The sequence below is a fragment of the Hippopotamus amphibius genome, chromosome 2, assembly GCF_030028045.1.
Source record: "Hippopotamus amphibius kiboko isolate mHipAmp2 chromosome 2, mHipAmp2.hap2, whole genome shotgun sequence".
NCBI lineage: Eukaryota > Metazoa > Chordata > Mammalia > Artiodactyla > Hippopotamidae > Hippopotamus > Hippopotamus amphibius.
The window spans coordinates 40,231,785-40,255,366 of NC_080187.1; the positions used below are offsets into that span (position 1 = coordinate 40,231,785).

Here is a 23,582-nt window from a genome sequence, read left to right on the forward strand (position 1 = left end):
GGGTGTCTGTTGGTGGGGGGGTGGAGGTGTCAGCATGCGTATATTTGCATGTACAAATGCGGAGGTTTTTGGCACATGCCCCTGCACTGCAGATGATTCTCTGTATTCGTTAAAATTTCTACTTTGCGGTACTGCTTGCAGACTGGAAAATTGCTTTCCGAACTTGAGCTGATGACCTAAAACCCGAGTAAGTGTCAGGCTGGGGCTTAGAAGGTTATTTCCCCTTATTAATGTATTGTTTAACTGGTTCCTGGCTTGTGCTGTGGATTTGAAAACAGCCGAGTAGCCCAGAAGGAGGGAGGCTTTTTATCCACATGTCTATTAGACAGATGGAGATGGAAATTGGTCTGAGGTCAAGCCATTTGCAGCGTTCTCACAACCTTCGATTTTCCTCTCATCCTCACCGCAGATCATCTCAAATGATTCAGTAATGACCAAAAGTGCAACATTGACCTTTATTCCCTGGTGGATTACTGTGTTTCACAGTCCAAATGGCAGGAAGTCTATTCTGTTCTTCCAGAAGGAGCTCAACGTTATTGAGCCAGCCCAGCCCTGTGGGAACCATGCGAGTGCAGACCAGTGTAACACAATACCTGGGTTAAATTTGGTTTCTTGTGCTCTGGGAAACAAGAATTGACATGTCCCGAACCCACATAATTAATGGAAGAATATCTAGGATGCTTTCGAAAAACACACACGGGCACATAAATTGATTTGTCCACTTGTAACAGAACTGGCAAATGGTAGGAGTGGTAACTTATGGTGGCCGCTTGTTTATAAATTGTTCTCACTTCCATGACCCAGTGTTCTTTTATCCCTTCTGGTTTAATGCTTCCCCAGCAAATCTTAGACAATATGTTACAACACTATATCACTTAAAAATTACAAGTTGATATGACTGGGCATAGGGGGGCTTTTCTTTAAATACTTTTTTTGTTGTTGGTGGTGGGAATGTAAGCTGGTACAGCCACTATGGAAAACAGTTTGGAGGTTCCTTAAAAAACTAAAAATGGAACTACCATATGACCCAGTAATCCCACTACTGGGCATATACCCAGAGAAAACCATAAACCAAAAAGAAACATGTACCATAATGTTTATTGCAGCACTATTTACAATAGCCAGGACATGGAAGCAACCTAAATGCCCATCAACAAATGAATGGATAAAGAAGATGTGGCGCATGTATACAATGGAATATTACTCAGCCATAAAAAGGAATTAAATGGAGCTATATGTAATGAGGTAGATAGACCTAGAGACTGTCATACAGAGTGAAGTAAGCCAGAAAGAGAAAAACAAATACCATATGCTAACTCATATATATGGAATCTAAAAAAAAGGTACTGATGAACCCAGTGACAGGGCAAGAGTAAAGATACAGATGTAGAGAATGGACTAGAGGACACAGGGCTGGGGAGCAGGGGGGTGAAGGGGAAGCTGGGATGAAATGAGAGAGTAGCATAGACATATATACACTACCAAAAATAAAATAGATAGCTAGTAGGACGTTGCTGTATAACAGAGAGAGATCAACTTGATGATGGGTGTTGCTTTAGAGGGCCAGGACAGGGAGGGTGGGAGGGATTCATGGGATATGGGGATATATATGTATAAATACAGCTGATTCACATTGGTGTACCTCAAAAACTGGTACAAGAGTGTTAAGCAATTATATTCCAATAAAGAGCGTAAAATAAATAAATAAATATATACATACATACATTTATTTATTTATTTAATTGACTGTGTTGGGTCTTCGTTGCTGCACACGGGCTTTCTCTAGTTGTGGCGAGGAGGGGCTACTCTTCGTTATGGTGTGAAGACTTCTCATTGCGGTGGCCTTTCTTGTTGCAGAGCACGGGCTCTAGGTGCATGGGCTTCAGTAGTTGCAGTGCCTGGGCTCAATAGTTGTGGCTCACAGGCTCTAGAGCACAGGCTCAATAGTTGTGGCACATGGGCTTAGTTGCTCTGTGGCATGTGGTATCTTCCTGGGACAGGGCTCGAACCCGTGTCCCCTGCATTGGCAGGTGGATTCTTACCCACTGCACCACCTAGGAAGTCCCCATACTTTTGTTTATATATACTCGTGGTCAATCATGTAACCCTGAGTTAAATTATCCTCATACAGGGCACTGTTTTCTGCCGAACGTAGCTTGATCGTTATCTTGGAGCAACGATACTTATTTTTCTCTTGCTTAGATTTCTCTGTGGATTATTGTGACGTGATGATCAGTGGGGGGTTTTTTGTTTTTTTTCTTTTTAAGAATGAATTTATGGGGACTTCCCTGGTGGTCCAGTGGTTAAGACTCTGCGCTTCCAGTGCAGGGGCGCTGGTTCAGTCCCTGTCAGGGAACTAAGATCCCGCACGCCATGTGGTGTGGCCAAAGGAAAAAGAAAAAGAATTAATTTGTATTTTAAGTATTTCTCTTTGCCTCCACCTGCATAGCTGAGTTAATATCCTGTGACTCTTGAATGTATTAGTCAAGTCTGTTATCTAGGATGTTTGTATTTACCATCTAGTAAATACTTAAAAGCTTTTCCAAAAGGGTATGCTTTGAAAATTTTCTCCAGCCTTCCAGATTTCATTTTAATTATGATCTAAGGTACTTTTGAGAAACTAATTTTTTTCTCCACCGTTGACTTCACTGTGTACAAGTTCGTTTTCTACCTGAGTGGCTCCCAGCCTTTGATGCCCCTCTGGCACTTGCTGGATTCAGCAGAGCACTATTCCTGAGGCAGAGGCCAACTCCCAGTAGAGCCCCCTCCCTTCAGATTCATCTTCTGGCCACTCTAGGGGGTAAATTGCATTCTGGAGCTTCGCAGCTTTCTTGGCACATGATATTTATTGAAAAGAGAATCTAAGGTTTCAACTGGGAATGCCAGGAACCTTGTCTTCCTTCTGCAAGGACCAGCTCTCCAGCAGCTCAGCCTGTGAGGAGGACGGCCCAGGGATGGGGCTTCCCAACTGAGACTGAGTTTGGGACTCAGATGGCCTTAGCAGTGCCGTTCTCCTGTCTTGCCACGTGGCTTTGATGGCATAGGCCTCTTTCCCTAAGAAGCTGCTCTGGAAGAAGAGTTGCAACCATCCTTCATGTGTGTGGGTGATTCAGCTGGAGCATGCTTTTAGAATTAGGGAACCACTGTCCCATGTTCACCTCAGGCAGGAAATTCCTTTCCCATTATCTAGATTGGCTAAAGATTCCAACCTGTTAGGGAAACATTCATGCAAACTGCTTATCCAGTGATCTCCAAACAAGATGTGGAGAGGGGGGATGATGAGAAATGGTAAAGCTAATGATAAATTGTGCTTTATGGTTGTGTGCAGTGGATGTTTGTTTTGTCATGATGGAAGGTAGGGATATAGTGATGCAAACCATTGGAAGTCTATACCAACCAAAGACCGGTTACACAGGCCCAAAAGGTTGCTGTCGTGAAAAGGAAAGGGTTTAAGTGTTACTGCAAGGAAAATAACATTTTGAGTTTTGAATAAAGACCATTCTTATAAACCCGGTTTTCAGAGGCGACTTGGTTTTTGCAGTGTAGTCTATGTAAAGCATAGGCATATTTTATTTTCATAATTGTAATTTTAGCCTTCATGCCGTGATGATGTAGCTGGCTCTTCCTCCCACTGATCTTCCTGCTATTGTATGATATTATCTAATTTCTTATGAGCTCCCTAATGACTAAGATCTGTGAAGAGGATGAAAGATGTAGGCTTGCTCTCTTTCCATTCTCAGAACAATAGGTGATGACTTCATGGTAGCGTCCTGTGATTCACCCTGTGGAGTTTGTCTTGAAACCCTTCTCGTGGCACAGCAGAGTGCATTTTCCTATGACACCACCGAACGCTGTCTTTTTCCATCATGGGACAAGTCAGTACGATTTCCTGTGAACAGCACTTTCTGAACTCCATAACAGGGGTTTCTGAATAATGGAAATGCGCTGTTTAGGCCCTGAAACAGCTGCGATGCTTTTGTCAAGGATGCATCTTTACCAAAATGACAAATTAAAGCCCAAATGCTCTGCTTGGCAACAGTTGGGTCAAAACATTTAAGTCATTAATTAGAAGGAACTGAAGGGGGAAGAATTTACATAAATACACAGTGTTGCAGACTCGACTTCATCTTGGAAAATGCAACTGAATTCTTAAAAAAAAAAAAAAAAGAGGGCAGCCCTCAAGTGGGGCCTGCCAAGCTTGTCATTTGCAAATAAATCAAAAGACCGTCATTGCAGGAAGGAGGACCATTGAATAGAGTTGCTTTGTCATTCTTTGATGGGCCCCACACTCAAGCCTGCTATTAAAAATGAATGCATTCAAGAGGCTCTGCATTAAGAACATAAACAATTAAGGGCACTTGAGTTGCTCTGCTGAGAGCTGCTGCGGAAGATCCAGAGAGCTTTCTCCGGAGATGCAGGCCCCGGCAATCTGCCTCGCGAGGAGCGGGAGAATGGGAGCAATTAGCGTTGCTGTGTCCGCCCCAGCAGCCTTCAGCAGGTTTTTCTTTCCCTTTATTTTAACCCTTCCTTGTTTTAGTGGAAGGAGAGAGTCTGGGCCCCTTTGGAAAGGGCTAGGGTTTAGAATGCTTGCCGGAGCTGCCAGATGAGGGGAAAACGGAACATAAAAGTTACGATCTGCCCATAATTGGTGACTTGTGTTCGGATTAACAGCCACTGACAGGGCTCTGTCATCTGGTACTCTTTGTTTTGCTTTAATCATCCAGTTGAAGAAGGGGCGAGATTACATTGCCATGGGTGGACTCATGTGAATATGAATATTGTTGGAGGTTTCCCACAGTAGGCAGATGGGTTCCTCTAGCCCCGACTTGTGTTCTTGCCTTGGTCTTGTTTTGTAAAAATGTGTGGAGAAAGGTGGTCATCTCTCTCTGTGGCAAGGCTTTGGAGAGAGGCAGGCCTGGCCTCCCCTCCTGCTTGTTTCTGACCCTAGGGGAGTTATTTTAACCTTCCGGTCCAGTCTCCAAGGGCACCTGCCCTGATTGACGCTTAGAGCCTAGATGTAATTGGAGCTGGTGTGTGCTAAGCAGTAGACGCTGCCGCTGTCTTGCTTATTCAATGGCCACAATTCTCAAAGTGTGGTCCCTGGTCCGGCAAGCCACAGAGCACCTGGGACCTTGTTAGAAATTCAGATGCTGGGGCCCCAGACAGACAGACCTTCTGGCTCAGAAAGTGGGGGTGGGCCCAGCTGTCTATGTTTTACCAAGCCTTTCAGGTGATCCTGATGCACTCTCATGTTTGAAAACCGCTGATAACCTCAAAACCATTATATCGTCAACTTAGAGACCCCAAGTCATTTGCATTTGGATTTCCCCCAAATTGCGGTTAGTCATTTATTGACATCATTATATTTTAAACAGAAAGCTACTCTGATGCATTAGAATTTCAGATAAAATTCTCTTTACATGAGTGTGCTGGTGAAGCAAGGTACTAGGATGGGAAATAGTCTGGTGACTAACCAATGTTCTGAAGGAGGTCTCTAGGCCAAGAAGCCTTTCTCCCACATGCAAAGGGGTGGGGGGCATATTGGAAGATTATTTGCAGAGTTTTGCATATATCATTTTGGGTATACAGTTTTTGTCAAACATCTTGAATTTTCTTTAGGCACATCAGATGTCATCTTCCGGAAATAGAGATGTATTTGTGGATGTGTTTTTGTGGATTATGCTTTACTGGTGGGCCAGGTTGTCTGATGTTAGGGCTGAGGCACTAATTCTCTTTGCCTGCAAAGGGGAGGACAAAAGTGCAGTTTGGCTGCTCCTTGTTTATTTAAGGTTTGCAATTTATAACTGAGGCTCCTTGTGAAATGCCTTCTTTGCCTTGCACTGTACTCCTGCCAGAGGCAGCAGGAGTACCGTGACCCTGTCATTGACAGGCTGGGGCCACTTGTTGTGGGACCGTTGTTGGCTGAGTGATGACATGGCCTTGGCCGTGTGCTTCTGTGGTCCTGTTAGGGCTGCATTGCTTTGCAGACAAGGCTGAGTGCATCAGCTTTGCTCCTAGTCTAGAGTATGTTGCAGTTACCCACTTCTGCTTCCTGGAGAGAGGACTAGGCAGCAGACGTGGCTTTTAATCTTTATAATCCTGGGCAAATCGTTTCCTTTAGGTATTGGCTTCTCCCATATGCGATATGAGGATTGTTTGGAGGGCTGGGCACCCAGAGGATTTCAGGGTTTGCCGGCATCCTTGTGACTCAGTGCCAGGGTCAATCACAAGAATGGTGGGCCTGATCACCCTTTGCTGCCTTCCCCGTTTAATAAGACATTCAAACGATAAATCAAGGGCAGCATCTGCAAGGTCACTAGAGGGGGGAAAAAGGTACTGATAACCCTGCCACCACAGGATAATCACTGGTTTTATTCGGGGTATCAAATTACAGTGCTTGGCCACATGCATGTGTTGTAAAAAAACAAAATAGGCTCACTAACACCACAGCTTTGTTCTCCCTCTCCTGCTTCATCTGGTAGATGAGTTGGCCACTTAAGCATCATCATCGTAAATATGACTTTAAAATGGTTACTTGCCTTGCCTTGGGGTTGATGTCGTGTATTTAACCGTTCTCCTATTACTAGACAACTGATTTATCAGGAGGGCAAATGTTAAGTTTTTGAAAAACTCTGCAGATGGTTGTAATGCGTTGCACTACTGTTATATCTTTACCTGACTTTTTCTCTTTTGCTTTGAAACTCGTGCTGCAGTGAGCAGCTCCATGCATGGAATGCTTTTCATTTGAACTATTTCCTTAGGATAAATTCTTAGCTGTGGGAAGCCTTACCAAAAGGTTTGAATAATTTCATGCTCTTGAAACACATTGCCCAATTGCTTTCCAAGACGACTGTACCAATTTACTGTGTCATCAGTAATGTATGATTGCTCCGGTTTCCCAGAAGATTCATCATCATTGGATTTCATTAAATTTTTTTTTTTAATAAACTAACTTAACTGGTGCAGAATGACCCACCTTACTTACAGCAACATTTGCATTTTATTTGGTTGCTGGTGAGGTTGAGCATTTTATCTGTATTGAAGGCTGTTATTTCACAGACTCTGAACCTTCTAGTCAGAAGGGATTTAGAGATTATCTATTTATTTCCTTTTGTGTGCTTTGTTTTCATGTTCCTGCCTGTTTATCTGTTGCCAGACACTTCTTACCAGCTCTCCACTGTATTTTTCTCTCGGCCTCCTGCTTGGTTTGAGGAAACCAAAAGATCAGTTTGCCAGCCCTCAGCATAAGCGGCATTTTTTATGATCCATCAATTTGCAATTTAATGGTGGTGGAGGTTCCCCTCCCTAAGCTGACTTTGGGCAAGGTGCCATTGGATTGCTTTGAGACCCATGGGCAATTACTCTTAAGCAGTCCTCGCCCTGCTTTGAGCCTCCAAACCCTCATTATATATTACTCTATGTGTAGTGGAGAAGTGGGCAGCCGTTGGGGAGCGGGCTGGCTCTTCAGTCTGGTAATTAGATGAGGTGGAAGGAGTATGAAAAGATGGAGAGCCGAGCTTTTAGGAATCATAAAGTCCGAAAACTTAAGTTCAGTTGCTCAGAATAACATGTCTTCAGTTTAAGAGCTCTGCAGAATGTACCAGGGTTTGGTTCATTGCTGGCCTTTGAGGTATTTGACCTATTTAACTCAGTTATAATATACGTGTGCCTGAACCTTGTACCTACTAAGATATAATTTCTTACCGTAAACAGAGCCTTATTCTAATACTGGTTAGGAACAGTTTATGTGATTACATCTCGGTCATTGATTCTAGAGTGTATGGAGATTCCATTTTGGTTCAGTGAGGCGTTCCTTTGAAAGTCCCGTGTGTGGAATGTGTACCACTGAAACGTGGTCAGTTTTGGTGGGGAGGGTTCAGCGAGGAGCTTATCAGAGTGTTCAGCACAAGTCTTCTCCTGCTTCCCTCTTACGTTGAGAAGACTTGATGCTGGAAGCTGTTAGGAAACTGTCCAGAAGCGTCATGTAAGATGTGATTTTAAACATATAGTCTTAGTTTGCCACATGACAGTAAATGCTTTGGAGTATCTTGAAGGGCCTAGAGTTTGTTTATTGGTGTTACGGGGGAAGGCAGCTTCTACATGGATTTGAGGTAGGCCTTGAAGGATTGGGATAAGAGCAGAGCACTTTGTAACAGTGCAGCTGTAGTTTACATATCAGCTTACTGGATTCTGCTGAAACACTGAAGTGGATTGCTGCTAAGAGACCTGGAGCTCAGTGGTTGAAGTGACTTAACTTGGGGCACCTAATGCTAGTGTGCTGAGATGGAAACCCAAGTTTTTGGATTATGAAGGCCAACCCTATTACCATAAGCAAGTCAGTGAGAAGGGAGTTGGCATCGACAGGGAAAACGAAAGCTGGTTCTGGACAGATAATTTGGACCCCTGCTTCCTGCTCCCTCGGTGATGGCTGTCCCTGAGGTAAGGCCTGATACTGAGGCCTTTACCAAGCTGGTTAAGTTACTGGGGACAGACTCTTCACACAAATCTGGTTTGGGGCTAGCTCTTGAATGCTGACTTAGTTTTGTTGCCCTGCCTGGTATCAGAAATACAGGCACAGGGTAAGTTTACTTATAAACATTATGACTGTTAGCAGGTACCAAATACATCTTCAGCTTTGGGCAGGAAAATGATTTCTAAGTGGGAAATACAGTTAGCCTGGAGTTGGATCCCCCCCCCCCCCGCTGGGGACATCTAGTCTTCAGGAGAGGTAGAAAGAAGGCAGTCTGGAAAGGTTACAGAACTTTCTTAACACCTGCTTAGGTAGGGGCAACTATCCAGTCTAACCTGCCTGTAAACTCTGTGGTCAGAAATAGAAGCACAGGTGGGAAAAACACGACTGCTCATTAATTTGTGCTGAATTAACGTTCTTATCAGAATACCCTTGTGTTGAAGCAAGAGATAATACTGAGGAATCAATGTCAGTTTTTATGCTGCCATCCAGACTGTTGTAAGGGCTGGCTTGGTGGTGATGTTTAGGACCTTCCAAAGCACTGCCAGGGAAACAGGTTGCATCCTCAGGCTGCCAGGAGTAGGTACTATGCAGCTGGCTCGGAGAATTTCAGGGTAAATCAGAGGTGAGATTTGAATCTAGGCTTCCTGGATCAAAGTCAAACTCACTTGTCACAGGATAGTTTTAAGATTAGGGTTTAGAGACCTGGCAGAGGGAGGAGACAGCTGGGATAAGATCCTTCTCTGTTGTTCTTATTTCTGTTTCTTCTCCAGACCGTTTATTTAGAATTCCCTGGACAAATGTATGGCTTTTGTTGTTTCTTCATCAGTTTGAGCTTTGCTCTTTAACCCTCATCCTCCTGTTTCAGTCTTAGCTACTCTAACCCAATTTATATGGTCCGTGTTTTAATCTGTACTTCTTTTATTTTGTTCTTAATATTAAAGGTTTAATATTAAAGGTTCATGAGTTTATTTCATTCAGACCAGATCTTAACTGTCCCCTGACAGTCAGGTTCACTTCTACCTTGAAGTCACACTATGTAATAACATATATAAATATTAATTAAAGAGGAGATCATCTTTCCTTCTTAAACTAAAATAAATTCCATGTAGGTCACGTAATTAAGTTTAGAAAGTACAGCCATAGCAGCACTAGAAGAAAATTAATAATGGCTTCTATAACCTGGGGGTGTTCTAATCCTGACCCAAAGACCAGGAACATAGGAAGACCATTTTTAGTTTGACCATGTGAAAACAAAGTTACACACAGCAAAAAATCCTTAGTAAACAAGGTTGAAAGACAGGTGGCAAGGTGGAAAAATTGTGGAAAAATCAGTATTTGTCATATGGAAAGAATTATAGAAAGGCAGGGAGGAATAAATACCAAAGGAAAAAAGAGAAAGGAAAAATAAAGTGGGCCAATCAGTATATGAAAAGATGTTTAACTTCAGGAAGAATCCAAGTAATGCAGATAAAAACAAGGTCATTTTTTTAATCCGTTAGATGGATAAAGACTTTTAAAATGTCAAGAAAACCCAGTATTGACACTGGGTGGGGGAGCAAGTGCCCTCATAGACTGGTGATAATGTAAATTGGTAAGCTTCTCTGCTGAGAAGTCTGTCAAGGTGCATTACAGTTTAAAATATGCATACACTTTGACTTAGCAATTTCACTTCTAGAGATTCCTTTTCGAGATCTAGGGAGAGGGTTATTCGACAAGAGTGTGGAAAATTAGGTGAAACAAATATTCCCTGATATTCCTTGTATAGTGGGATATATTAATGATGTCCTTATTCATATCTGTTTTTCTTGAGTGGGAGGGTGTCCATGACTTGTTCGAGTGGAAACAACAAATTACAGAAAAGCCGTGTATGTAAGGGGACCCCCTGGTATCAAAGTGTCTGTCACAACTCTGGGCTTGTGCACTCACAGATAGTGAGAGCCTGGGGTGCTGCTTCCCAGGATCACCAAAATGTTGTTGTGGTTTTCTCTGGATGGTGGACTTACGGTTATTTTAACTTCCTTGTATATTTCTGTATAGTATTCATCTGTGTGTATGTGCTCAAAGTGAGCAGGTGTCATTTTTAAAATTGGAAAACATGAAGTAAATTTTGGAGACCGGAAAAGTACAGAATGTTGTTGGAATGTATGGCAGGTAGGAAGTGGGGAGCAAGGACCTCAGAGTCCACAAAGGGCATCCCTACTCCTTTACATCTACCCAGATACACAATGTAGAACCCTGTTGCAAAGTCAAGGGTAGCCTGCCCATGCTTTCCAGGAGAGCCATGACCTTGAGTTAGCTTGTGTGGGTGGCTGTGGTCAGCTGGGTGGGGCTGACCCAGTTCTGTGTTTGCACCTGGTACAGCTGCGCCCTTTTTGCATATACATATCCGTTTGCCCCGCTTGTTCAAGCAAGGTCATGGGTTTGCTCTCTATACCAGTCATTTCCCCTTCCAGTATGTTTCTTCCAAGGCACGGTCTGTAACCCTGTCTCAGTGGTGGTCAGGAAGAATTGAGTTGGGTTGGCCTAAATCCAACCCCATAAAACCAAAGGCTTGTTGCTCAGTTAACTGGAATCATCTCAGAGGACAAAAGGCAGCTCTTTTTTATGTACTTGATTATACAGTTCCTGAGGTTTCTACTTTATCTCACTCATTCCATTCTCTCTTTCTCAAGGGCATGGGCTGGGCACTTCATCATTTTTCTTCTCCTCGTAATCCTTTTCGTTGCCTAATTCAGTAATAGAGGCAGCATTAGCAAGCATTGGCAGAAAATGATGAAATGAAGTCAACATGGAACTCTTCAGATGACTTTTTTTTAGAAAGCAGAACTGGTTCCTAAGAGTTAGCGGAAAGCAGGGCTCCTGTGCGTTACTGGAGGGTGTTGGAGGTGGGGTAGACAGGTGGATCCTACCCTAGGCTGGGAGCAGAGTGCACCTATTCCCTCCTTTGCTAGTTTGTCCCTCTTGCAGAGGGACTGCTGTGCATTTGGAGCTGAGCAGGGACTTTTCCTACTTTCTCTAGAACAGCCTGTGCTGCAGACACTCAGGACACATTTTCTTAAACTCAGGGGAACTGTGGGCCCTGTCAGTGAGGTCCTGGCATTTGATACTGAATTGTGGTAGAATTTTACAGATATCCAGAATACCTCGACTTGACTGTCGCTCTGGACTTGAGTTCTGTTTCAGCAGTGTTTTCTAGGCTTGTTTGAAATGTTGAGACTTCGTGAAGACTTACTAAAATTAAAGTCCTGTTTGAGTTGTGCGGGAATCGAGACAAGTGGGAAGGAGGTCTGCTTCCACTCTCTTGCTCTAGACCTCATCTTGAGAGCTAGACTGCTTTGGCGGTGCTCCTGTTCCCCAGGGTTCTGACTCTAGTTTGAATGAACTTGCTACATAAATGTGCCCTGGTATGCAGTAATTGCATAAATAAGTGTGCGGAGGGGTTTGCAATCACCAGGTTAAATGATTATATAGCCTTAAACCATGTAGATTTTCCAACTCAATTAAACTACCCATTATCTCTTATTTAAGTGACCAATAAAGCATGCGATTATGTCTTACTTTGCAAATGGGATTAATATCTACTGTTTATCTCAAGATAAATATTGCTAACATAGCCTGGGAAAGCAATTTTATGCCCTAAGAGTGAGGCAGTGGAGGACTCAAATGTTGGGTATGAAGTTTTATCTTTCTGAACTGATTATGAAATATACTAAACATTTATATGGCTTTGTCTTTATAGACTGAAATCGCCAAGAGATTGAATACGATTTGTGCACAAGTCATCCCATTTCTGTCTCAGGAAGTAAGTAAAACTGTTCATCTGTTAAAGTGCAATTATGTTGCTTCTCTGTTTGCAAATTAGCTAGTTTTAAGATGTTAATTTTATCAGGAGGAACAAGTGTGAAGAACATCTGTTACAGCTGAAGTGTGTAAACCCTCTGCTATTCCATCTAACAGATCTGAGGACACACTGTAGAAGTGGTGACAGTAGCTCAACCTTAAATTAATCTTTTTCTGTGGAAAACTGCAAAATGACTATCAAGCATAAAGCTTTTCTTAGAGAAGTCGTATAAGCTTGATAGCTACTGATGATTCATGTGTCCTTTCTCTAAAGAGCTTTTCTTTTACTGCATTTTTAAAATGGTTCCATCAGGGTTGACTTGACCATGGGAGCAGGTATTTCATTTGTCCTTGTACATCAAGGCAGGTTGACTTAATGCTGCCCATGGAGGGAGTGGATGCCAATACTCTTAAGGATAAGAAGATTTGTGTTATGTGTTCATGTTACTTTAGCTTACAGAGTTATATACATGTATAAGCCGTTTTATTAAGTTACAAAGTCATAGAAGTTTAACCGTAATATTTTGAGAGGGAAAAGCTCTTTATGTGAGTAATCTATAAAATTGACTCAAAACCAGTATGTTTTAGTTTTGCCTTACCTTACTTTTGGATACAAGCTGATAAATGCAGAACTGTTTTAAGTGTGTACAGGATGCATGTATCTTGAGACAGTGAAAAGCTTATGGGCCTTGGAGCTGAAATACTGAGTGTCTGTTCTTGTTGGCATCTACTGCTCCATGCAGGGTAGCACCTTCTCTGCTATTATTATGGCAGCCTTTTCCAGCACAGCATTTACTTGATGTTAACAGTTTAGATTTGTTGGCATTTTGAAACCTGTTGTTTGTTAGACTTTAGTAATCCTGGCCTCTGCTACAGTCTCCTTTCTCCCAAAGAGACATGTGGCTTTGTTTCCAGCCTGTGATCTCAAGAGGGTATGTGGGGGGTGGGGGGATGTCTTTCCTTTCGCCTGTGGAGGATGAAACATCTAAGGGCTAAAGGAGGAGAGGAATTCCCAGAGTTTCCAAAACCAGCTGGTGGGTTGAGATTTGTTGACTAGAGAGGTGATTGCAGGCTTAATGTTTAAATTTTAAGTATCAAAAGGGGTGTTTTTAAATGGCTGTAGACTTTTCCTGCTCAAATTTATCATAGCAAACCCCCTTAGAGAGCCAGGGTGACCTTCCAAATCCCATACTATTTATTTTCTAAGGCCTCACTTTACCATTTTTGATGTCCTCCTTTGACTTTCTACCATTGCGAGCCCCAGATTCCCATCAGAAGTTAAGTGGTAACTGGTGTGGTTAGAAATAAGGGCCGCACCACTCTCTGTTTTCCTTTCCTGGTCACCTGTGTGTTCTGTGAAATAATGTGTGCTCGAGCAAGTGTGCATTTAAATCCATATTACACTTCAGTCTGCACCGTATGTGGCATTTGTCATGTTGTTGGAAGGTACAGTGAAGTTCTTGGCTGCCTTGCTAATACCTTTTCTTCTTGTTTTCAAAGCATCAACAGCAGGTGGCCCAGGCTGTCGAACGTGCCAAACAGGTGACCATGGCAGAGCTGAATGCCATCATCGGGGTACGTGGCCTACCAGGTCTACCTCCTACAGTGTGTATAACCAGCTTTCATTTCTTCTTCATTTGTTGGCTTAATATCTATCTATATATGATGTTGTGTAACTTAACCTTGACCCATTTGATGGGGGAGGGGGCAGTTTCAGGTATGCCAAGGCACGTAGGGGAAGAGAGATTGGCATGAGGGAGATGATGGAAACATTTTTAGGAGGAAAGAAGAAAAGAAAGAAAAATAAATCTTCTTTTCAATGGGAAAATAAATGTAGTTTATCCTGCTCCCTTTGGTTAAAGCTTTAGGTGAGGGTTTTAAATATAAATATGTACTTTTCCTTACTTCTGTCATATAACTTTAGATCCCAGGGAGGTCAAGACCTAGCTTGGAATTATTTCATTTCGTTATCTTTTGCTTTTTTGCCTTTTGCTTTCCCGGGGTATTAAAACCTATGTATAACTGTTTTGCTTTCCTTGGGCCTCTTTCATGAATTTTTTAAGTGGCACCCCAATGAAAGGAAAGCCCTCTTGCCGTTGAAGAAGTGATAATTGTCTGCCCTAGTGCCCTCTAGCCTTTCACCAGGTTTCTGCTCTCCTGGGTTGAGTTCAGTTAGTGCTCCTTGCTGGCGACTGGTTGTCAATCACAAGTCATTTGCTCTGCATTAATGAGCCTGGCAAACCCGTCAGGTCCATCCCCTGCATGAGTTCACTACCCCCCACCCCCGCCCCCCACTGCAGGATCCAGGATGGTTCTCCTGTTTTCTGCCCTTCCAGACTTAAGCGAAAGAAGTAGCTGGAACAAGGGACCGTCCTTTCTGATTTTATTCATATGTGAGTGCCTTGAGCGGATTCAAATCACTCATTTATCAATTTATGTTAATTGCTTGTGAGAAGATGCCCTGCTGGTCTTTATAGTTCCCTCAGACACTTTGTAATGATAATTAGACATGCTGCTGTACGGATTAAGAGTGCCATAGTGCAGTGACGGCCACAGACAATGGAGCCAGTTAATCCATCAGGGTTTAAAATTACATCCCAACTGGAGATGGAGAAAAAACATAAGAGCCAAGGAGGATTAAAGAATGAGCCCTCAGCTTGAAAACTCTCCTTTCATCAGTTTCTCAATTGCAGATCTGCAGTCGGGTTGCCTGTGGTAAGCTATTGGCAGTCAATTAGGTGAAATAAACTGGGAGGGTGACCTTCATTTCCTTTTAATAGCTTTTTCCTCCCTGAAATGGGGAGCTTCAGTGGATTTTCAGCTTAAATTTTATTCAAGCTGCTTTATTACACTTGACAGCTTAGCTCTGCATAAACAACTCTCCCCTCCTCCTCTTCCCCCCAGATCCGGGCTCTGCATCTCTCCTCCTTAGTATCACGTTTTTGACTGTTACTTAGTGGGCTCTCTAATCACATTCAACAAAAAACACAATTACATCTGCATTTGTCTGCTGCCTTCTGTACCCTTTTCTTGTGTAATGAATTGCTTTATTTCAGAGATCAAATCAAATATTCACTGGTACTTTTGCATGTACCGTGTTTGATTAGCAAAGACTAATAGCAAATTGTACTTGTAGCTCGAGCGCAGAATTTTTTAACCCAAAAGAATGAGGATGGAAAAGCCTGTTTTGATTAAAGGAAAACATATGCAAAGTAGTTCTCAAGTACTCAGTTAAACTTTGTGGAACATGTTTGTTTTCTGATAGGCTCTAAATTTTTACGTATCATTTCTCCATGGTAAAACTTTGTACTCTGACGTTCTCAAAGGCACTGCCCAATCGTACCCATTAGAAAGGAGGAAATTGTGTTCACCAGCTGTTTGTAGGTAATACTCATTTTGAGTTGAATCAGAAAGTAAAAGTAGCAGGTTGTTTTGGAAGGACAAATGAATCGCTAATTTTGTGAATGGCTTTCATCCAGGAAACATGTTGTTGAGATTATAAAGGCAGATTAGCTCTGATAGCTAGAAACAATAACCCAAATCAGTGAATTGGGCCCAGCACAAGACTTAACGCCAATTGCGAGTCTTCAGCATACTGGCTTGTGCGGCTTTTATAATTGTAATTTTTGGATCAGTATATTAATTTATGTCAGCAGGCTCTTTTAAAGTTTGTAGTGATCAATAATTATCCCGCACCATAAGTTTCATGCTCTGGCATATGCTTGATTTTTGCTTGAAAGGAATTGTGTGCGTCCTGGAAAATCGAAGTAGCATAAAATTGGGTTGACAATTCAGTGGACCTTTTGCACCCCTTCATTGAACATGCAGTGTGTCAACCTGTCTCCCCAGAGGGGAGGAGGCTCCGGGAGGCTGCAGCTGCGCACAGAGTAAATGCAGCCCGGTTTGATAGCAGCTGTCAGTATTGTTCAGGGACCGACTTAGGATAAAAAACAATGGGAGAGGCCACGCTCTTCGTCTGCATTGACTTCCAGGCTAAGAAAAGAAATAGTAATTTAACGGTTTAGACATCTATTACAAGTGTGAAAGATCATGAAAGAGTACCCTTTAAAATGCAAATGAGCCGAAACATTCTCATTCCCTTTAAGGTACAATCAAGGAGCTTACTGCTTGCTTGACAGGGCTAAAGATATTTCTCTGCCGTAAACCTGGAAAAAGTTAAATCTTCTCAAGGACACCAGGCTTCTAGGTAAGCTCAGCTGTGTCCTGAGACTGTGGATGCTCTTTTAGTAGGAAGAGAGAGGTTATATTTTTCCATTTTTTTGGAGAGTGAGTTAATTGGTGCCCATTTCTCACCGGTATAGAAAACTTAGTTCTCATATCTGACGGAAAATACTGAATTTTAAATCTTTTCCACCACAGCACCTGCCTTCAACTTACATAGATTACTGGTATTTAAGAAAGATAAGCTTCTTAGATATTTGGTATTTGAGATATTTTAAGTTATACTTTTTTAAAACCCCTTTGATGGCAAATTTGATAATTGGCAGAATAATAACTGCAACCCTACTTTTTGAATTTTGCTTTTTATAGGCTCTTTTGCTATTAAACGTGTTATGTTCTTGTAACAATAAAAAATATTTAATAATGCAGAGATTTTAATAGGCACAGGGTTTATTTGGTTTGGCACAAACTCACTTGCACTTTAGAAAAACAAGTTCATTGTGGGAAGGAAACTTATTTATTTGAAACATAATTTTTTTTCCCGCAAACATCAGGATAGTCTCCACAATTTAATCAGCATTCCTCAAAGCTTTTTTTTTTTTAATTTGGAATGCTGTTAAAAATGCTCAAAATGAAATAGATAATTGACTGATGTAACATTTTCTTTGTGGGATAGCTAATGGCTACCTGAAGGAAAGGAAAATTGACCCAAAGGTTCTTCAGGATCACTCCCCATTGTAGTATTTGGGGAGTTGGGAACTAAGAGCTCTCTTCTATCTGCTCTGATACGAAGTAATTGATTTTAAGTTGAAGTTGGGATTCCAAATAATTAGTATTATGTTTTAATTGGGTTTATATCACATATAATTAATGTATATCATATAGGTATATATACATATCTGTACACACAGGTTTTTGAAAAGTGATATGTAATTCACATGTCGTAAAAGACAGATCTTGAGTGTACAGGTTGATCACTGGCTCGTGCACACACCCTGTGCCCCACCCCCTCTTAGGGGGCAGATGGTTCCCACCACCCCAGGAAGTCCCCTTGTGCTTCTTCGCAGCCAAGGTTTCCCACCCCCTAAAAAAAACATGGTTGCTTTTTTTTTTATTTTATTTTATTTTATTCTATTTTTTAATCTCTTTAGTGGAATATAATTGCTTTACACTCTTGTACCAACATGGTTGCTTTTTGATTAAAGAGTAAAAGAGTGAAAATAATTAGCGGAGTGTGACTTTCTTTGTTGAAAACAGTTGCATAGTCGTGTATCCGTTTCCAGTCAAGTACCTGTGGCCTAACTTCTTGGTGCTTCTATGGTCATCTTCCTAGACTGTTTTACCTTGGACAAAGCCTGGGCCTAGGATAAGATGGACTTGGTTGGGACACTTGGCACTGCCACTTTTTAGCTTTGTGACCTCGTGCAGCCAGTTAACCTCTATCCGTGTCTTTCTACAGATGGATAATACTGTTTCCCTTGCATGGCTTTTGTGTGGATAAGACTTTGGCTGGCAGCCTTCTTCCAGCTGACTCCCCTGAACTGAGGTTTTGTCTGCCTGGTTCTCTCAGCACCTGTGGCAGATCTCTGGGTCCAGTTGGTCAAGCTCCTGAGAAGGGGTGATTGCTCCGAGCAGCAGATTACCTCCTCCTTTGTCTTTTCTGGTGGTTACATGGATGTCGGTGTTTGAGACTAGACCCAGCCAGATGCTCTGCTCCTGCCATTAAGTTGTCATGCCTGAATGACTTTTGATAAAGACATGGCAGTGCAAAAGCACTGCCATTTAACTTTTGATGAACAAACTTAAAGTTCCAAACCAGGGGGGAGAGTTAAGTTAAGGGAACAGATGGAGAGAGGTTTGAGAAGCAAAAATGTGAGAACAAGGCATCACTGGCTTCCTTACTCAGTGTAAAGAGAAAAGGGAACCAGGCCTTTTGCTGGCGCTGAGAGGTGGCAGGGATCCTTGTGATAGAACTGGAAGGAGAGACGAGTTAGAAGAGATGGCCAGACGACCAGTTCCCCTACCACAGAATGCCAGATTTCTGATAGCTGCCTTAATGCTGACTGTTGGATATAAGAAAATTTAAACAATTTCCCATAGCAATGCTATGAACGTCAGGAGCTCAGGGAAATTTGGGGTTAATGTAAGCAACCTTGTTTCTCCTTTCTCATTTATTTGAATGTGATCTGACTTACTTTCCATGAATATGACTCAGTCAAGGCCTGTGGCGCTCAGGTTTGGGGCTCCAGTTACTGGCTGTATGTGTATATTCCTTTTTCATAGACAAATTTATAATTTTCTGTACTTTAAAACAACTTAGTATGAAATAAAAGAAGTGTAGGGTGGTTTGTGATGTCTCACTGTGTGTTTGTGTGGGTGATGGTTGTGAATACAAACTCCTGATGTGTCTGTAGAAGGAGCCTTTCTGTCCTTAAGAGATTGAGTTGTAGACCTAAAGGACTCCCCATTGTTGCATGAGATGATTGGTTTAAGGATTAGCAAAAATGTTGGATTATTTTTCTCCTCCAGCTATAGCCATCAGCCATCTATAGGATTGTAGTGTGTGAAGTTTAAGAGGATGAGGTTAGCCTCTTATTCTTATGAGTATGTGGTTAATCCCTGAAAAGCCCATCAATAACCCAGCTGTAAGTTTCTTTATAAAACAAATTTGCCCTAGGAGAATAATGCATAGCCTGCTACCAAAAGGGTAAATAAAATGACAACAAACATGGATCTTCCAGCTCTACCAGCTTCTATTTAGTGACATACCTGCCACTTAAATTCCAACAGTCCAGCCCTTTTATTAATTTTCCAAAGGGATGGAGCAATACTGCAGAGAATTCTTTTATGCCTCCTACTTCTTCTTTAGTTCAAGCTAGGTTTTTTTGTTTTGTTCTTTTTTTTTTTTACTGAGAGTGTAACTAGGAATCTCTGACAAATGCAGAGCTTGGCTTCAGTGTCTGGGTTCTGGTGACTAGGCGGTGTGCTTTTTATTTATTAGGAAACTTGCTGAAGCATTGTTTACTTGTTCATTTCCCCATATATTTTCATTTGATTTTTGTTTGGATTTCTTAGAAGGCATTATAACATTTTCCCTCTTTTCAGAGGAAAAAGAAAAATCTTCAGAATAGAAAGTAGAGCATCTCATTTTAGAAATTAGATCTCTGCATTTTTTTTAATTGATAGATGATTTACGTACCATATCATTCCCCCTCTTAAAAGCACGCAGCTCAGTGGTTTTTAGTATATTCACAAGCTTGAACAGCCATCACTACTGTCTAATTCTTGAACATTTTCAACACTCCAAAAATAAACCCGTATTCATTAGCGGTCAGGCCTCTTGCCCCCTCCCTTCAGCCCCGTGGCAGCCGCTAAACCTTCTGCCTCTGTGGATTTGCCGGTTCTGAACATTTCATGTAAATGGAATCATATGACATGTGGCCTTTTGTGTCTGACTTATTTCACATGGCATAATGTTTTCAAGGTTTATACATGTTGTAGCAAGTACTTCAGTCCTTTTTATTGATGACTGATATTCCATTGCATCAATGTACTGCATTTGTTTATCCATTCAGTCAGGTGCTGGTCGTTTAGGTTGTTTCCACCTTTTGACTGTTATGAATAATGCTGCTGTGAACATTTGTGTACAGGTTTTTGTGTGGACATGTTTTCTTTTATCTGGTGTTTATATCTAGGAATGGAACTCTGGGTCGTGTTGTAACTCCATTTAACTTTTTAAACAACCGAGTGGCTGTACCATCTTACATTCCCCCAGCAGTGGTTGAGAATTCCAGTTTCTCTGCTTCTTCTCCAGCATGTGTTATTGTCTGTGTTTTGATTCTAGCCCTCCTAGTGGGTGTGATGTGCTGTCTCATTTGCGGTTTTGATTTGCATTTCTCTCACGGTTGATGATGCTGAGCATCTTTTCATCGAAACCATACTTGGTTTTAGAAGTGGATCTACCTGAGTAAACGTGGCTTTTAAAAACTTACTATAGGTCTTTAAGTCATGACAAACAGGCACCCAGGGCAGGTAGGAAGAATAAGTCAGGGTGATGATGCAGAATGAGTTGGCCTGTTGTGGATTAGTTGAAATGCAGAAACAGGAAAGATGAGTTTAGATCCTTTTCAGAATTTTACGCCTTCAACCTGGTGCCTGCCTACATACAGGCTGTTGATGTTGCTTCCGTGTGTCCTTTTCTGTGCGCTCCTGCATCGAGATGGGGCCTTTCAATGGATTTATTTGTTTACTTATTTTATTGTCTTCAAGTGGCTTGCAGTTCTTGGCCCCAGCTAGCAGTTTCCGCCTGTTTATCACCCTTGCCCTTCTTCACGCGAGAGGCCATCCACATAATGGGAGGTTTTCAGGTAACTCCTATAGTAGTGTCCTTGATGTTTCTGCTGCCACACAGCTCTTCCCCACTTTTCCCACTTGTTTATCGTAGCGTACCAGTTTTCTTTTTCCGCACTCTCCCAAGATAAGAACTAAGTGTTTTAAAGAGCAGAGAAATAGCAGAAAATCAAGGAAGAGTGATTTGGAGAGAACTGTCAGCAAATGCTACTTTTCACTTTTTTTCCCCCTTTAAAAGCGTTTAAATACCAAGTGCTATAAATGCCACTTAGTCACGCTTTTAGCATTAGGGGTGCTATTTTGGGGTGTGGTTTTAGTTCTGGTTGGGTTCAGTTTGTGATCTGTGTGACATAGTTTTCCCAAAGTTTATAAAGTGGGTTAAATTTCAGGAATTCAAGTTGATTCAGTGGTTGGTGATAAGGACCTTATTAGCATCTGTTGGGGATGAGGGGGATGCTGGCCTTCATTTTTACTCTGATGTCCTTGATCGACTTGTGTAGGCAGCTGTGTGGTGATAAACCCTGTGCTACACCTGTTTTAGAAACAAAAATGTAAAAACCACTGCACTATCATATTAAAGCTCTGAATGTAAACAGCAAAGTCAATTTCATTATGGCAACATAATTGACCCAGGCTGCACTAGGTAAAATGTGAATTAAAATTCTAAATGCGTGGCTGTTGTTTAACATGGATGAGGTTATTTTATTCCTTGTGGGTTTTCAGTATCATTAACTCAGGGTTTGGTGTTTGTTTTACTTGTCTCATTCCCAGCCTATTCAAATTGTTTGGGTAAGAACAAGTGCATTTATCTCCTTATGCCCCAAACTAAACCTTTCCCTAATCACCTTTGAGGCACCAGAACAGTATGTAAAAGTTCCCAGTGTAGCTTTTTTCCCAAATTGTTCTGTAATATGTGAAGTTGCTCTTTGGTTGGTTTGTTTTGAATTGTTAGTGGAGTCAGCATTAGGGAGCAGATGCTCATTTTTGGGGGGTTGTGACAAGGTACTCAATGGGGAAGGCACAGTGAAGAGCTAAATATTTAAAAGTACTTCTGGCTTTTAAATAGCACGTTGGCAAGTCCTTTGGCGTGTAAGAACAGGGATTCTAGTGGAAGGGGACAGAATTCCAGCTTAGATTTAGACTGAAATTTCTCAACCTCAGCACTATCGACATTTTGGGCTTGTGAATTCTCTGTGCTTGGGGCTGTCCTGTGCATTGTAAGATGTTTAACAGCATCCTCAGCCTCTACCTACTTGATGCCAGTAACACTTCTGTTCCTTTTTCCCTCCCAGTTTTGACAACCATAAATGTCTCTAGATGTTGTCAAATGTCCCTGAGGTGGGGAAAGGGGTGTTGAAATTACTTTAAGAGCTACCAGTCTAGATGGATACATATTGCCCCAAACCACCATTGTTCATCAGAAATGCTTTTCTGATAGCTTTATAGATTGTTCTGCTTATGTGTTCTGTGGTGCATAAATCTACAAGCATTAACTTAAAAAAAAATGTTTACTAATTAGTGCAAGCTAATGAATGGGTAGAACGTTGAATTTTCCCAGCCAGCCTTGCTGTCATGTTGAGAAACATTTTATAGTTTCCCCCATGATTTGGACAGGTTTGGGTCTATGGAGGACTGATGCATGTAAATTCCCTTAATTGGCAAAGCCATTGGGTTTTTTGTGGCATTGCTGGCTATATAGCAATGTCTCTTTGGTTCTAACATATATTTTTAAGTAGCATTCATGTTTTTTCCTTTTGGTGAAGGTGATGGGTACTAGACTGTCCCAGGTGAGCTGTATCGAGGGAAAAAATGTTCTTTAGGACGCATGGGGCACGTGGGCTGCCCCTTTGGAGTCAGTTGTTTCAGTCTCCTGGATGTGGTCCCTCTGTTCATTTCAATAAGTGTTTTATCTTAGAAACAACACTTCTTACTTATTAAGCATCTTCTTCTGAGAGAAGCCAGCACTTCTTTGTTTCAGCTTGATTACTCTTTATCTGCTTCCTTGGAAGTGAGCTAGAGCAAAAGATATTTTCCTTTTTCAGATGTGGGGTATTGGGAAGTGGGCACTGGAGAGATGGCACTCGTGATCGTAAATCTAAGAACAAATTCCCATCTGTCACTGCTGATGAGGCTGCATGGTGAAGATGGTTTTATTTCCCAGTGAACATCCGATAGTAAAGGTGGATTGTCTCTGGGTGTGTAGTATTGCATGCCCTCAAGAGTATCTCCTTGCCTGGAAAGGGAGAAACGTGAGGTCCTCGGTGGAGAAAGAGACTGCCCTCTTCCTTCCCCTTGCTTGGGAACACTAGGTCTGTAACTGACTCCCCGTGAACATGACTGGACTCCTGGGGTCACAGGAGAAATGCTGTTCTAGGGAATTAAAGGTTTGCAGTCATCGTTCTGGCTGTGAGCCGCACGGCAAGCCACTCTTTCGTCTATGAAATGGGAGTCGTGATGCCCACCCGCCGTCCCTCCGGTGTGTCCTGAGGTGAGGCCAGATAAGGAAGCTGGAAATACTACCCAGGAGCACTGCACGGCAGGATAAAGAAGTAGAACGTGAGACAGCAGTATTCACGTTTCCTGGGTCTGCAGCATCTTCAGTTGCTGTGATTCATCATGTCACTACCTACTTAGAACGCCTTTCATTTTGTGATACGATTAAGCGTTTTTCAAAAAAGGAAGAAGAAGGAGCTTTCAAGATGGCAAAGCTAAGGATGGGAGAACCCAGTTGCCTCTA

At 42.0% G+C, this 23,582-nt stretch overlaps 1 protein-coding gene across 2 annotated transcripts in view; it reads left to right on the top strand.

The window, feature by feature from the left end:
* Positions 1-23,582, top strand: part of TLE1 (TLE family member 1, transcriptional corepressor) — an 84,158-nt gene that overhangs the window by 14,778 nt on the left and 45,798 nt on the right. Inside the window, exons 5-6 of one of the 2 annotated variants that reach the window (XM_057720211.1) lie at positions 12,213-12,275; positions 13,814-13,918. In XM_057720211.1, the coding sequence (XP_057576194.1) occupies positions 12,213-12,275; positions 13,814-13,918 (168 nt within the window). The remainder of the gene's footprint in view (positions 1-12,212; positions 12,276-13,813; positions 13,919-23,582) is intronic. The other variant, XM_057720212.1, reaches the window with a different exon arrangement.